This window comes from Vicia villosa, linkage group LG4, assembly GCF_029867415.1.
Source record: "Vicia villosa cultivar HV-30 ecotype Madison, WI linkage group LG4, Vvil1.0, whole genome shotgun sequence".
NCBI classification, from domain to species: Eukaryota; Viridiplantae; Streptophyta; class Magnoliopsida; order Fabales; family Fabaceae; genus Vicia; species Vicia villosa.
Window position 1 is genome coordinate 50,394,439 of NC_081183.1, and position 15,621 is coordinate 50,410,059.

Consider the following 15,621-nt stretch of genomic DNA (forward strand, 5'->3'; position numbering starts at 1 on the left):
ATTCGAAAAATTCCCAAAATGCTAAATATTAACTCATTAATATTTCTAATACTAAAAATATTAAAATCTTTGATTAAATATCGATCCGCTATTCTGAAATAAGATCGACTAAATCATCCCAAAATGCAAAAATTTCAATAAACATCTCAATAAATAAATAATATTATTCTTAATATTATTCTTCTGACTATCTGACTAAAATCTGACTTTAACTTAATAAATCCAAATACGCCTCTTAAAATAATACCGACAATCCAAACTCGGCTAAATCCTATATTTAAATCCTTTAGTAATTTAATTAACCAAAATGTCACTTCTAATAATATTCCATCGATGTAATAGTTTACTCACCGATATAACCACTTATTCACCATAATATAATTACCAACCGATAATTCCGAAAATAATATAAGAATATTTAATTAAATAAATAATTAAATAATCGGGGCGTTACACCATCAATGTTAAAAGATTGTATCGAATTTGCAAAAGGTTGCCAAGAATGCCAGAAGTTTTCAGGTATTCAACATGTACCCGCTAGTGAATTACATGCAATAGTAAAACCTTGACTGTTTCGAGGTTGGGCTTTGGATTTAATAGGAGAAATAAAACCTACTTCGTCTAAACAGCAGAAGTATATTTTAGTTGGGATAGATTATTTTACGAAATGGATAGAAGCTATTCCATTGGTGAGTGTTAATCAAGTATGATTGATTTTATACAAAAATTTATAATTTTTAGATATGGGATACCAGAAACCATTACTACTGATCAAGGATCAGTCTTCACTGGTCGAAAAATGAAAGAGTTTGCAAAAGAAACAGGTTTCAAGTTGTTGACTTCGACCCCATACTATGTCCAGGCCAATGGACAAGTCGAAGCTGCTAATAAATTTATCATAAATTTAATAAAGAAGCATGTGGGAAGGAAGCCAAAAAGCTGGCATCAGACACTTGATCAAATTTTACAAGCCTGTCGAACTTCCCCAAAAGAGGCAACAAATACTACTCCATTTCGTCTAACTTTTGGACATGATGCAGTTTTTCCTGTTGAAATTTGTCTGCAATCAGTAAGGATTCAAAGACAAAATGATATGGCCATAGATGAATATTGGAATTTGATGTTAGATGAGTTGGTTGAATTAGACGAAGAAAGGTTAATAGCTTTAGACAGACTGATAAAGCAAAAAGAGAAAGTGGCGAACGCTTATAATAAGAAAGTGAAAACAAAGATGTTTGCTTTAGATGATTATGTTTGGAAAGTCATTTTACCTATGGATCAAAAATACAAGTCCTTAGGAAAATGGTCACCTTATTGGGAAGGACTATTTAAAATTGTGCAAGTCTTCACAAATAATGCATATGAAATTAAGGAGTTAAGTGAGGATTGTCGAATCCTGAGGATAAATGGTAAATATTTAAAAAAATATAAGCCAATACTTCAGGAAATAACAATTGAAACTTAGAAAAATGAAAATATGATTGATAATGGCTCAATAGCCAGATAGTACAGACGACTGTTATAAATAAAGCCATAAATTACAAAGTTAGAAGGTTGGAAATTCATTCTTAAATCCTTCTAAGGCGTCTGACTCAAAGTTAAGTTTCTTGTTGAGTCGGGCCAAGCCTTGTTTCAATTGGCAGATATCTTTCTTTAGCTTTAAACCTTTTCGCCATGATTGATACCCTTCAACGCTTCCTGGTTGATAGTTTCAGACGAAGGAATATCCTTAGATTGAGCCAGATTTGTTTTCTTTTCCTCAAGGACGAGAATTTTGGCTTGAAGCTCCGCAATCTGGGCTTGATAGTAGAGATTTCATCATAATAGGCTTTTCTTTCTCAGAAAATTTCTGGATCTTATCTTGAAAGTCTCTAACCTTTTTCTTAGAAGCTGCACTGAAATCCCACTCTTTGTCCATTTCAAGAGCCTTGTTCTTCATTTGTAAGTCAGCATTTTTGCGTGTGACCAAGTCTCGCCAAACTTGGTTGAAGTAAGCTTCAAATCTGAAGAAGTACTGGGCAATATGATTGGGAAGTGGCGCTTTGAGTATTTGGTCTAACATTTTTCTTATCTCGCAACCAAGAGAGTCAGATTCCTCTAGAACAGTGAGAAACTCAGGTTCATGAATATGACCAAGAAGGTCACAAATTAGGGAAACTATCGGCGCTTCGATTTCAGATTCTAGGATAGAAGTTTGAATGGGAGTTTCTTGAATCAAGGAAGTTTCCCTAAGCCTTTGAAGACGCGGCAGAGCTTCAGAATTTCTTCTTGACTAAGAAGATTGTTGGAGGTATTTTCTTCAGGAAGATTGATTGGATGAGTTTGAAAGCCAGTTTTGGGGGATGTGTCGACTGCGGCAAGAGTTGGTTGGACATCAGCTTTAGTTTTGGACGGCGAAAGGGTTGGTGGAACTTGTGCAGAACAATGAAGGTTCATTTCTTGATTAGTTTGGGCTACTAGAGAAGTGAGAATAGTAGTTGCTGCAGGCGTAGGTTGAGGTGGAGAATTGGTGGAATTAGTACCACTCCCAAAAGCATCTATTTTTTGTAGACTTGGAAGAGAGTGGGAGGAAGTCTTGTTGACGGTTGTTTCACCTTTTTGAGGAAAGTCATCGACAATCACCAAGGGCTTATGATAAAAGAGCAACTTATGTATCAGATAAGCATTCGTCGAAAGAAGCAAAACAGTAACAAAATGGTTATACCTCAACATTTGCTTCTCCTGATTTGTTCACACCTTTAGGAGGAGGCTTCTTGTTGTTTCTAGTTATGGTCTTCTTTTTCTTTGACGGTGTTGGAGGATTGGAAAAAATTTCACTTTCGTCAGGTTGTGGAGGTTGGTTTTCCTCTGGTTAATCTTTCAAAGTCTACTAAGAAACAAAGTTTCTCGTTAAGTCTAAGACAGGAAAAGAAATAAAAGTCAAGATGAGAAAGACATACCTTTCGTCTTGTGATTTGTTTTTTAGGGGGAGGTCCAGTGTTGGTCGAAGCTGCTTGACGTTTTTGCCCTGAATTTAACATTAGTTATTAAAAGCAAAGAGAACGAGTAATATCAGTAAGTATTAAAATACCTGTTTGACGATAGGGCCTTCGACTTCGTTGACAGGTTCGTCACCAGAGAGATCTAAAAAGAATCAATGATACGTATGAATAAATAGGGAAGGACAATATAATAAATATTGGTTAAGAGGGGAAATGCACCTTTGAAGAGTTGATCCTCCAAAATGTCATAAGCAGTATTTAGCCTTTCATATAAGCTGGTGTCGAAAAGTTGATAATAAATGTTCCACCACATTTCAAATTATTTTGTTGTAAAATAAGAATTTTGAAAGGTAAAGTTGGGAAGTTCTAAACTTTTCCTGCTGAGAAATTTGAGGCAATCCGTATGGTTCACAGCTGTAAACTTTCGACCAGACCAACACATGTCAGTGGATCGACTGTAGAAACGTTTTGGCAACATCTGGCTCAGACCAAATTGTCTAGAGACCAAGTTTGGTTGATAACTTGTAAACCCATAACACTTTCATGTCGCTTCAATACGATGTGACAAAAGTGTAGGAGTTAGAAATGTAGACCAAATACCATTAAGTTGAGCACGCAGAGTGGGGGTGTCGCCATGGGAGATGGCTCTAAACCAAGTAGGCCCAAAACACCTGTTGGAAAAAGGAGCCATAGACGCAAAAAAAGACTTTGCAGTTTGCAAAGAGTCTTATAAATTTGAAGAAATTTTGGCGGTTTTGTCATGCACTCGGTTTTTTACTATACCTCGTGAGAGATACGAACTGACTCTTCTTTTGTTTTTGAGTTTTGAAAACCAGAGAGTCGTCACCGACTTTTATTTTATCCAATTAAGGAAAGGTTTATAAAAGAAACAGAAAAAGACCTTTAAGAGATTTTGGGTACGGGGGTAGGTTATACAAAGGGAAGGTATTAGCACCCCTTTGTATCCATGGTTATCCATGGGCTCTTAATTGCGTAGCTCACTTGTTTTGAATCATTTGTCTTGCCTTGAAATGCTTGTATGTGGTTTTAAAATTCATTTTGTAAATTGACTTTGTAATGATCCTTGTGCGGATGTATACAAAGTGTTTTATCTTTCGAAAGATGTTTTGAAAAAAAAGAACGTTAACTTCGTAATGATCCTTGTTTGGATATATACCAAGTATTGTCTTTTTTGAAAGTTTTATCTTGAAAAACAATGATATATGAGACATTTGTTTGTTTTGATTTGAGCAAGCAATTAGGAGGTCTACCCTAAATTTATAAGGTCTTTTCCTATTTCCTTTAGAAAATTCTCCTTTTACCGGATGTAAACAAAGGTTCGATTTTGCCTTTAAAACAGTAAAAATTGGATTTTGAAAAGAGTAACAGAGGGATTACCCTAAGAGGTGAAAGTATGATTGTGTTCTGGTTCAGATATTTTTATCTTTGAAGTTAGTGATCTAACGCTTTGGTTTTTATCTTTGACATACACGCAGTTTTATATGTACTGGAATTAAAATGCGGGAATGTAAAATGCGGAAAGTAAATCTACGCTATTACATCGATTGTGCGAGAAATTTAAACTACGCTATTTACATGAATTTGACAACCTATACACTTATCTAGGAATTTAAATTGCAATAAGATAAAAGAAATATTTTTGGTTTTTTGGATGGTAGATTTTAATTAGAATTAATGCATAATTAATTTAATTAAATGAGAAAAGGTAGAAATAAAATTTAAACCTAAAAGCTAAGTCTAAAATATTTTCATATTGCTTGTTAATTAATTTTAAAATAAAAACTTTTTTTTTGATTTTTTGAAGTTGTTTTGAAAATCATTAAGTTAAATTAACATATAATTATGCAAATAATTATACAAATAATTAAAACTTAAAGAGAAAAATATTCTAAATATGTACAAAATTAGTCTATAATATATAAACCTAATTTAATAAAAAGAACAAATTTTTTTTGAATTTTTTGATTGGTTGAAATAATTAAAAAGCAAATATATAAATATATACTAATTAATTAGACAAAATATTTTAATTATTAAGAAAAATAAAATATTTTTATGTCAAAAATTAATAGATTATTTTATAAACCTAAAAGTGAAATTAAAATTATTTTTGGATTTTTGAAGGTATTTTTAATCAATTATGCAAGAAAAAAAACAAATTAATTAAGAAAATACTAATTTATATGATTCAGTGTGGCAAACCCTTAGGGTCTATGGTGAACCTGCAAGACAAGGAGCGTTAGATGAGAGAATCAGAATGATTTGATGGTCATAGATGCGTGGCACATGGAAATAGCCTAGTCAGCGAAGCACCAGATCTGGGGATAAAACAAAACGCGCGTTTTTCAAACTGGCCAATCAAATGGCGCCACGCAGTCACCTTCAACCTCCAGCCCGCCGCCTTAGGTCTGTAACTGTAGGTAAAGGTTTTACCTACAGTTTTTGTCCGTCGCTACAAACCTGCAACCTATCAAAACTCCATACAAGCATAAAAAATTCATTATGAAACCATGGTTGAGTTCGTATGGACCTCACGAACTCATTAGAACCCTTATTTTTCTGGAATTTCGCTTAAAACGAAGACCCCTCTTTTAAAAATTGAAAACCCTAAAATGGTATCTACTTCGTTTTGCACTTAAACTTTAATTAAACCACCCAGAAAGCATCCATACTTCATCATTAGTACAAATACAAGGTTAAATTCAATTAAAATTACATGTAAGTATGTGTTAGAACTTGATTTAGTTCTTGACAAACCGTGGCTTATATAGATCGATTTGTGAGGCTATGAGGCTTGCAATTGATCTGAATATGTTCAATGATGTTCAGGGATGATGTTTGAATGTTTTGTTTAGATTGAAACTTGCTTGAACTCAAAATTCGAATTTTAATTTTCTTTGAAAATTTCAAGTTCATACAAGCATGATACAAGTATATGATAGGCTCTAAATTCGTGTCTCCTTTGCTACTGAAATGTTCTACTCCATTTATAAGACATGGAGGGACTTAAATCTTAAGCTAACAAGCATTAAGTGCCTTTGAATTTTTGACTTTTTTAATAATATATAGCTTTGAATTCAAGCAACCATGGCTTGAGTTTTCTTCACTCTCTTGCCCTAGGCCTGCTGTACCTTCATGCTGCAGAGCTTTGAATGATTCTTGGTGACTCATACTTAAGAACAAAGGTACATAACATTATCCTTCACCGTTTCTTTTTCAATTTAATTTTAAATGAAATAAAATTAAACCAAAAAAAAGAAATAAAATGTTATGGGCCTTAGGTTTGTCGTGGGAGGCCCTTAGCATTGTTAGAAGCATGTTTGGATCATGGAAACTTGGCCCCTTTTGAAAAAAAACACTTTTGATCAATATTGATTTCATGCATTTTCCCAAAAAATAGCCAACTTTAACAAGGCATAAATCCCTCAATTTTTATCATATGAAGGATTTCTTGTACTTTTTAGAAACCTCAAGATGTCCTCTACAAGCCACTTTGGAAACTTTTTTTCATTTGGAGAAGTTATCTTGATGTTATGGCCTTTGACAAAAAACCACTTTTTGTTGACTTTGAAAATGACCTGTAATGTCTGAGCTCATATTTTTCAAATGGTGAATCCAATGATCATGGGACCAATTGCATTTGAAAGATAATTGAATTTCCTTCAAAACAAGCTTTGGTTGGAATTTTTTGAATGAATGAGGAGAGAGTTATGGTCAGTCAAAGTTCAGTTGACTTTTTAGGAGAAAACCCTAATTTTGAAACTTAGGGTTTTGTTGATTTTTGATCTTTCCTTGATGAATTATGATCAACCAATGATCAAATGATGAATCTTTTGACAAAATATGGATGTTGACAAAAAGTTTCATTTTTGACTGTCTGTTGACTTTTCGGTCAAACTGGTCGTCTGTTGACTGTTTGAGCTGCTGACTGTGCGTCTGAGCGAATTGAAGTTTGAAAATTTGTATAGTGGTACTTTGAGATATATGGAGGTCCATGAAATCCATTTTAAGTCTCAAAAAAACTTGTTCTCCTGAAAAAAACAAAAACCCTAGTTAGGGACTGTTCGTGTAGGAGACAGTTGAGCGTACCTGATTTTTGTGCAGTGCTGAGTCTCTTCTGATCATGTGATTATCAGAAGACTTCTAGAACAAAAATCTTGGAATTGTGAAATGCAAAAGATTGATTTGATTGATGGTACAAAATACGGAGAATTGCACTGTCAGCGGGTTTGACTGTCAACTGACTGTTCAGGCATTAACGTAACAGTTAAAGTGAAAATTCAACAGTTAAAGTTAATTTTTTTCTTTTTTCCTTTTGTTGTGTTAATGGTGAAAATTTATTTACATGAGTTGTTTGAAAAACACAGACATAATAAACAAAATTACCGATAATAACCTTGAAAAATATTTAAGGCACAGAAAAATAAATATTTAACTGGCAGAAAACACACAAGATATTATCTGGATAATTAAACTGCAATACGACAAATAGTACGACATTTAATACTGACAGTACAAATATTACATAATATAATGAACAGTACGACAAATAAACGGTACATTATTTGAGAACAAAAGATACGACAACCTTTAAAAATGACGATTAAAAACCCATGCTATAAATAACAGCATATAGATGATCGGGAGCGCAAACAACCCAGGTCCGCATTTTTCAGGACTGTGCAAACAGAAAAAGGACATGATCACCACCACGACGGTGATGACCATAAGAAAACACGTATCCATCCACTTCGCCATTTTTGCCGGGGAAGAAGAGAAAATAAATATGAGGTAGAAATTGGAGATATGAGTTGAAATTTGATGTGAGAATTTATGGAAAAAATGAGAGGTATTTATAGAGTGAAAAGAAGGATAAAGACGTTGGGGAATGAAGTGATTCCGTACAAAAAAGGAAAATTTGAGTGGTAGTAGGATTTGAAAGAAAGTGTATGGTAGGGTTTGAAAAAGGGAGATGTGTAGAATAAAGTTAGGATTTAATTTTGAAAGAAAGAGATTTGAAAAGAAAGGAAAAGATTTTGAAAATAATAGAATATAGTACAAAAATTAGTGGGAAACAAAAACTAATAATAATTTACTTGTTACCAGTACAGTCTGAATCCCCGAACTTTGCGCCTGCAAAATTTAATTCTGTACCAATTGCGTCAGTACTATTTATCTGCAAATAAATCTCAAATAAACAACATGTGTGAAATGATAAACAGTACTTGGCGTTTGTGTAAGAATAAATTTAACAGCGAACCAAAATACCGTATAAGAAATATTCTAAAAACTGAGTGTTCATAAAATCAGGATATTTATGAAATAAAATCCAAGATTATATGAAACTCTCAATTTTTAGACAGAAGTCTGTTGCCTTCTTTTTTTGAAAAAGATGCGGGCAAATTTTGGTGTATAACAGTTGCCCCTATTCAATCTTCTTAAACCTGAAGAGATTGATTGGAATCTGAAGGTAGAAGATGATTGAATATTTAGATGCCCTGAAAATTTGCACTTACCTCCACCGAAAGTGATGTTGGAAATTGCATTTCAGTGTTGTCTGAGAAATGTTGTTGGTAGATCGAAACATTACCTGAGATGGGCTTTCAAATGCCATCTGGTAAATCTGTTGATGGTTTGTTCATCAGAATGAATCCATTGATTATATCTTGATGAAGGATTTGAAAACCTCTGCGTTTACCGTTTCGGAACCGTCCAAGGTTACCGCTTTAAGTCTGGGAGGCTGATCGTTACGGAACTGTCCAATGTTTTTCCGTTTTAGATTTTGAAAGTTCATCTATGAGGAACCGTCTGAGGTATCAGCTTTAGATCTTTGAAGGTTGATCGTTGTGGAACCGTCTGAGGTATCCGCTTTGGATCTTGAAGATTGATCGTTGTGGAACCGTCTGAGGTATCCGCTTTGGATCTTGAAGATTGATCGTTTTGGAACCGTCTGAGGTATCCGCTTTAGATCTTTGAAGGTAGATCATGAAGGAACCGTCCAAGGTATCGACTTAGATCTGAAGGTAGATCATGAAGGAACCGTCCAAGGTATCGACTTAGATCTGTGTTGCTTATTTTGAGTTGATAGGTGATTTGGAAAGAAAGATCTCTTCAGAATGAATCTTTGGCTTGATTATATCTGAGAGGAATGTTCGTTTGAATATAATTCAGGGGAACACTGCATGTGATTGAGAACAACTTTTCTGAGGATATTCGTCCACCTGAAAAAAATCAAGTTAGTGACATGCAATGTTATGATGCATGTAATGTATATGTTGAGATTCTCAAACTAAATAAGAAGCGTGCATGTTATGTATGCGTTTGTCATGAAACATTATATGCTATGTATGAATATGCGTATGATGTATGACTTATGCAATTTAGAGCGTATCAAACTTCTGGTTGGGAAAATAAATCCCTGCTTGCTATTTTGGAAACGGAGGCATTGATGATTATTGATGATTTTTTCTATCTTGTTCGAGTATACTTAGCTGGGGAAATTCCTCACGGACCAGAGTACTCTGTTGAGGGATCTTTGACTACCGCTTGGGGATGAAGGTAATTTGAAAGTTCTGATTTTGATGCCCTTTGAATGGGAATGAGAAAGATGCATAATCCTCCGATGCACTATTTGACCAAGCCTTGGTGTGGAGACCACACCTTCTGAGGATAGTGATCTTGAACAGCCCTGCTGGGGAATAGGATTTCTCGAATCACTTTGTTGGAGAGAAAAATCTCATTGAGGAATTTGCTGAGAAATACGTCTCTGTTGGGGAATTTTCTTCTGAAGCTGGTTTCGGGATGATGTCCAGATGATTGGGAAACTACCTGAATGCTCTTCCTATTTTTCTTATAAACATCTGTCATATTCAAGTGCATATGTTCATTCAAAATTATCATTGGGACGTTTACGTATTCAAAACAGAAAAAGTGAAAACATTGATTTTGAGCATGAGCTGCATTGATTTTGAAAAAGAGCCATAATAGGCTGATTAGTACAAGGAGACAAAAATTCTAGTAGTAGGAAATTGTCATAAAGCTTTGAAAAGTACTTATAAAGAGAAATAGCTATGTGAAAACAATCCAGTCAAGTTTCAACTCTGCTATTGCCAATCTGTCTTCGAGTATCTCATCCCTCACTTGTTGGAAGAAAATGATTGGACTGATTGGTGCCTTTGATGTGTTGAACTTTGAAGGTGAGTAGGTAGCTTAACGGGACATAGTCTTATGCTTTATTCCCTAACTTTTGCCTAGGCTGCCTTTTCAGGTTTTCAGCCTATCAGGATAATTATTATTTACTCTCTAATTTTTGCCTGGATCGCCCTTGCAGGTTTTCAATCCACCGAGATGCTCATTTTTTCCTAAGTTGCCCTTTCAGGTTTTTAACTTAGCGAGCTTTTCTTTAAGCGAAGTACTTTTTGACTATGTCCGCATTTACAGGGTGTAGGAAATCCTAGCCATCCATAGTGGTAAGCAACATGGCTCCGCCGGAAAATACTTTCTTGATTACAAACGGTCCCTCATAAGTGGGAGTCCATTTGCCCCTGGGGTCACCTTGTGGTAGGATGATACGTTTGACAACCAAGTCACCGGTTTGGTATGCCTGACTTTTGACTTTCTTGTTGAAGGCTTTGATCATACGCTTCTGGTACAACTGACCATGACAAATAGCTGCGAGCCTCTTCTCATCAATCAAGTTTATCTGGTCCAACCGAGTCTGAATCCAATCATCTTCATCTAGATCAGCCTCTTTCATAATCCTTAGGGAAGGAATCTAAACTTCAATTGGAAGAACTGCCTCCATACCATAGACTAAGGAAAATGGAGTTGCCCCTGTTGAAGTACGCGCTGATGTGCGATAACCATGAAGAGCAAAAGGTAACATCTCATGCCAGTCTTTGTAGGTTACTGTCATCTTTTGTATGATCTTTTTAATGTTCTTGTTGGCAGCTTCTACCGCGCTATTCATCTTTGGTCGATATGGAGATAAATTATGATGTTTGATCTTGAACTGTGTGCAGAGTTCAGTAATCATTCTGTTGTTTAAATTTGTGCCATTGTCTGTGATGATCCTTTCAGGGATGCCATACCGACAAATGAGATTGTGCTTGATAAACCGAGCCACAACATTCTTGGTGACTGAAGCAAACAAGGCTGCTTCTACCCACTTTGTGAAGTAATTAATAGCGACCAGGATAAAACGATGTCCGTTAGAAGCAGTAGGCTTGATTTCTCCAATCATATCAATACCCCACATTGCAAAAGGCCAAGGGGCCGTCAGGACGTTTAACGGGACTGGAGGTACATGTACTTTGTCGGCATATATCTGACATTTGTGACAAGTTCTGGAGTGATGCTGGCAGTCTGTCTCCATGGTAGACCAGTAATAACCTGCTCGTAAGATCTTTTTAGCCATTGTATGTCCACTTGAATGAGTACCAAAAGCACCATCATGTATGTCTTCCATAATCTGTTCCGCTTCCTTCTTGTTTACACAACGAAGCAAAGTCGAGTCATAGTTGCGTTTGTACAGGATTCCATTACTTAGAAAGAATTTAGCAGCAAATCTTCTTAGAAACTTTCTATCGTTAATGGATGCCCCTTCAGGGTACTCCTGAGCTTCGAGATTTCTTTTTACTTCATGGAACCATGGTTTTTCTTCCACTACTTCAGTATCAATCTCATTGCAATAGGCTGGTTCATCCTGTCTGTAAATGGTGATCATCGGTGCCTCATTGTCCCACCTAACTTTGAACATAGATGACATGGTAGCTAGAGCATCAGCTAGTTGGTTTTCTTCGCGCGGGATATGTTCAAAAGTGATTTCTTCAAAGTAGGGAATCAAGCTCAGCACATATTCTTTGTATGGAATTAGATTCGGGCGCTTCGTGTCCCATTCCTCTTTGACTTGATAAATTACAAGCGCCGAGTCTCCGTAGACCTCTAGGAACTTAATTCTTAGATCGATTGCAGCTTTGAGACCCAGAATACATGCTTCATACTTAGCTATATTGTTAGTGCAGTTGAAGCATAATTTGGCAGTGAATGGTGTATAACCTCCTGCAGGGGAAATGATCACAGCTCCGATGCCATTGCCAAGTGCATTAGAAGCTCCATCAAAAACCATAGTCCATCGGGACCCTGGCTCGGGTCCTTCCTCTGGTCCTGGTTATTCGTAGTCAGCAACTAGCATAATGTCTTCATCTGGGAAGTCAAAGTTCAATGCTTGATAATCATCCACTGCTTGATGAGCCAGATGATCAGCTACCACACTTCCTTTGATTGCTTTTTGTGAAGTGTACTGGATGTCATACTCTGTTAAGATCATTTGCCATCTTGCTATTCTTCCAGAGAGAGCAGGTTTTTCGAACACATACTTGATGGGATCCATTTTGGAGATCAGGAAAGTGGTATGGTTTAGCATATACTGTCTTAGTCGGCGAGCCGCCCATGCTAAGGCACAACAAGTTTTCTCGAGTAGTGAGTATCTTGTTTCACAATCGGTAAACTTTTTGCTAAGATAGTAGATCGCATGCTCCTTTCGGCCAGACTCGTCATGTTGCCCCAGTACACACCCCATTGAATCTTCTAACACTGTCAGGTACATTATCAGAGGTCTCCCTTCCACTGGAGGTAACAAGATTGGTGGTTTTTGAAGATATTCTTTGATTTTATCAAAGGCTAATTGGCATTTTTCATTCCATCTTTCAACTTGATCTTTCTTCAATAGTTTGAAGATCGGCACACAAGTAGTAGTCATATGGGCAATAAATCTGGCTATGTAATTCAGACGTCCCAAGAATCCTCTGACTTGTTTCTCGATACGGGGTATGGGCATTTCTTGAATGGCTTTGAACTTGGCAGGATCAACTTCAATACCTTTGCTGCTGACGATGAAACCTAAGAGTTTACCGGATCTTACTCCAAAGGTACACTTGTTCGGATTCAGTCGTAACCTGTACTTCTTGAGTCTGTCAAACAGCTTGTGCAGATGACCCAAATGTTCTTCTTCGGTGTTGGAATTTGCAATCATATTTCGACATAAACCTCTATTTCTTGATGAATCATATCATGGAACAGAGCTACCATTGCATGCTGATATGTTGCTCCTGCATTCTTTAAACCAAAGGGCATTACTTTGTAACAAAAGGTTCCCCAGGGTGTTGTGAAGGTTGTTTTTTCCATGTCTTCGGGCGCCATCTTGATTTGATTGTACCCTGAGAATCCATCCATAAAGGAGAATACCTTGCATTGTGCAGTATTGTCAACCAGTACATCGATGTGAGGTAAAGGGAAATCATCTTTGGGGCTTGCCCGATTCAGATCTCTGTAGTCTACACACATTCTGACCTTCCCGTCTTTTTTAGGTACAGGCACGATGTTAGCTATCCATGGAGGATAACTTACAACTTTCAGAAAGCCAGCATTGAATTGCTTTTCAACCTCGTCTTTGATCTTCTTGGACATATCGGGCCTACTTCTTCGCAGCTTCTACTTAACTGGAGTGCTACCTTCTTTGATCGGCAGGCGATGAACCACAATATCCGTGTCAAGGCCGGGCATATCTTCATAGGACCAGGCGAATATCTCAACGTAGTCTTGTAACATTTGAATCAGTCTTTGCTTGACACTGTCTTCTAGATCAGCCCCTATCTTGACTTCTTTCTTTTCTTCGTCACTGCCCAAGTTGATAATTTCAATTGGCTCTTCATGCGGCTGTACAGTCTTTTCCTCTTGTTCTAACAGCCTTGCAAGTTCCCTTGGTACTTCATAATCTTCGTCACTTTCATCCTCAGTTTGGTAGATCGGATTTTCAAAGTCATGACTGGCAATAGCAGAATCGTTATCAACAGGATCCAGAGTGAATGTGAATCTGCATTTATTATGTGGGTGTGTGTAAGAACACATAGCTATTTGAAAAATGAATAAAGCAAAGAAAGAAAAAGGATCACAAAATTTGAATATGCAAACGTCCCATGATTTTATTGAATGAACATGATCATGATATGACAAACCCTTATAAAAAGGACCAGTGTGCTTCGGGCAAGGCACATGGCTTCTAAGTTCATTGTTCGATAGTACAGGAACCATTTTTATCTTTGAACATATAAACAACGAAAACAGGAAATTGCATTTACTCCTGATCAAAGGAGATCACATCCTCAGCTTCCCAGTTGTTCCATCCATTGTTGTGAGCAGGGAGTATCCAGCTGCTCCAGTTGCAGTTGTCTTCTTCGTCTTCCACAACATTGATTTCTTTAGTGGGGAAATGAGTTGTTGATCCTTCAGGATAAGCAAGATACTCTGCTGGATACGAGAGCCCAGGCTGAGATACCTCTGTTGGCTGAGCGAGGTACCCGATAAGATCGTCCCATCCAGTTGGAATGATGTCTCTGAGGGAGACTTGTGCATTCTGGGGAGCAGTGTATTGTGTCAGGAAATCATCCTCGTTATTTGGTGTTTCCCAGACTTCTTCAGGAGTGACAGGGCTTGTGAATGTCATATTGTCTTCAAAATGATTGTCCCATCCAGTTGGGGTGATGTATTCAATAGCGATCTGCGAGCTCAGGGGAGCAGAATACTTCACCATAAAGTCATACTTGCCACTTGGTTCTCCTAGTGTATCCCAAACTTCTTTTGGACTAGGTGGACTTTGGTATTGCTCAGCGATGGAACTTGTGAAACTTTTGCAATCTTCAAACTGATCACCCCATCCAGTTGGGGTAATGTCTTCCATGGCAATAAAAGAACTCTGGGGTGCAGTGTACTTTACTAGAAAATCATACCCGCCGCTTGGTTCTCCCAAAGTATCCCAAACTTCCATGGAAACAGGTGGAATTTCATTTGGATATTGCTGAATAATATGATTCAAAAACACTCCATCATCTTCAATAGCATTCACTCCTTGGCTGATGAAATGTGACATTAATCCTCCAGAACGAGGACTTTGATCATTCTTTTGAGTTCCATTAGCATAGCCCAGACCTAGCTTATCGAACTTGTAAGGTACATCGAGGAGCTGTCCCCATACTGTGCAACCACCTTCTTCGATCACAGCTTTGGCATCTTTGAGGGAAGCCATTGTTGGAGTTATTTTTGTAGCAGGAGTAGCAGAAATATGTTTGGTAGTAGAGACATCTGGAGGGACCATCTCAAAATATTGGCAGGGAGTTTCGATGAATTCTCCATCCATCTCAACATACTTGGAGTTGCTCAGGTGGCTAACCACATACTCTTCTTCGCCATAAACTGTGACGACCTTGCCTTTTACCGGATACTTTAACTTCTGATGCAGGGTAGAAGTTACAGCGCTTGCCTCATGTATCCAAGGGCGTCCTAGTAAACAGGAGTATGCAAGGTGAATTTCCATTACGTAAAAGGTAGAATCAAAGATCTGAGAGCCCACTCTGATTGGGAGCTTCACTTTTCCGTACACTGTTCTTGTTGACCCGTCGAAGGCTCTTACCACAACATCGCTTGGTTGTAACACAACTCCTTCGAAGTCAAGTTTTTCCAGTACTGCTTTTGGTAACACGTTCAAAGAGGAACCGTTATCTACCAGCACATGAGACAAAGTGGTGTCGTTACATTCAATGGAGATGTGCAGGGCTTTATTGTG

At 37.1% G+C, this 15,621-nt stretch overlaps 1 protein-coding gene across 1 annotated transcript; it reads left to right on the plus strand.

The window, feature by feature from the left end:
* Positions 1-502: 502 nt before the first annotated feature.
* On the plus strand, positions 503-1,465 carry LOC131597187 (uncharacterized). Its single transcript, XM_058869897.1, has 2 exons — positions 503-519; positions 742-1,465. Exons 1-2 carry the CDS (start codon positions 503-505, stop codon positions 1,463-1,465), a joined length of 741 nt encoding a protein of 246 aa, XP_058725880.1.
* Positions 1,466-15,621: the final 14,156 nt, after the last annotated feature.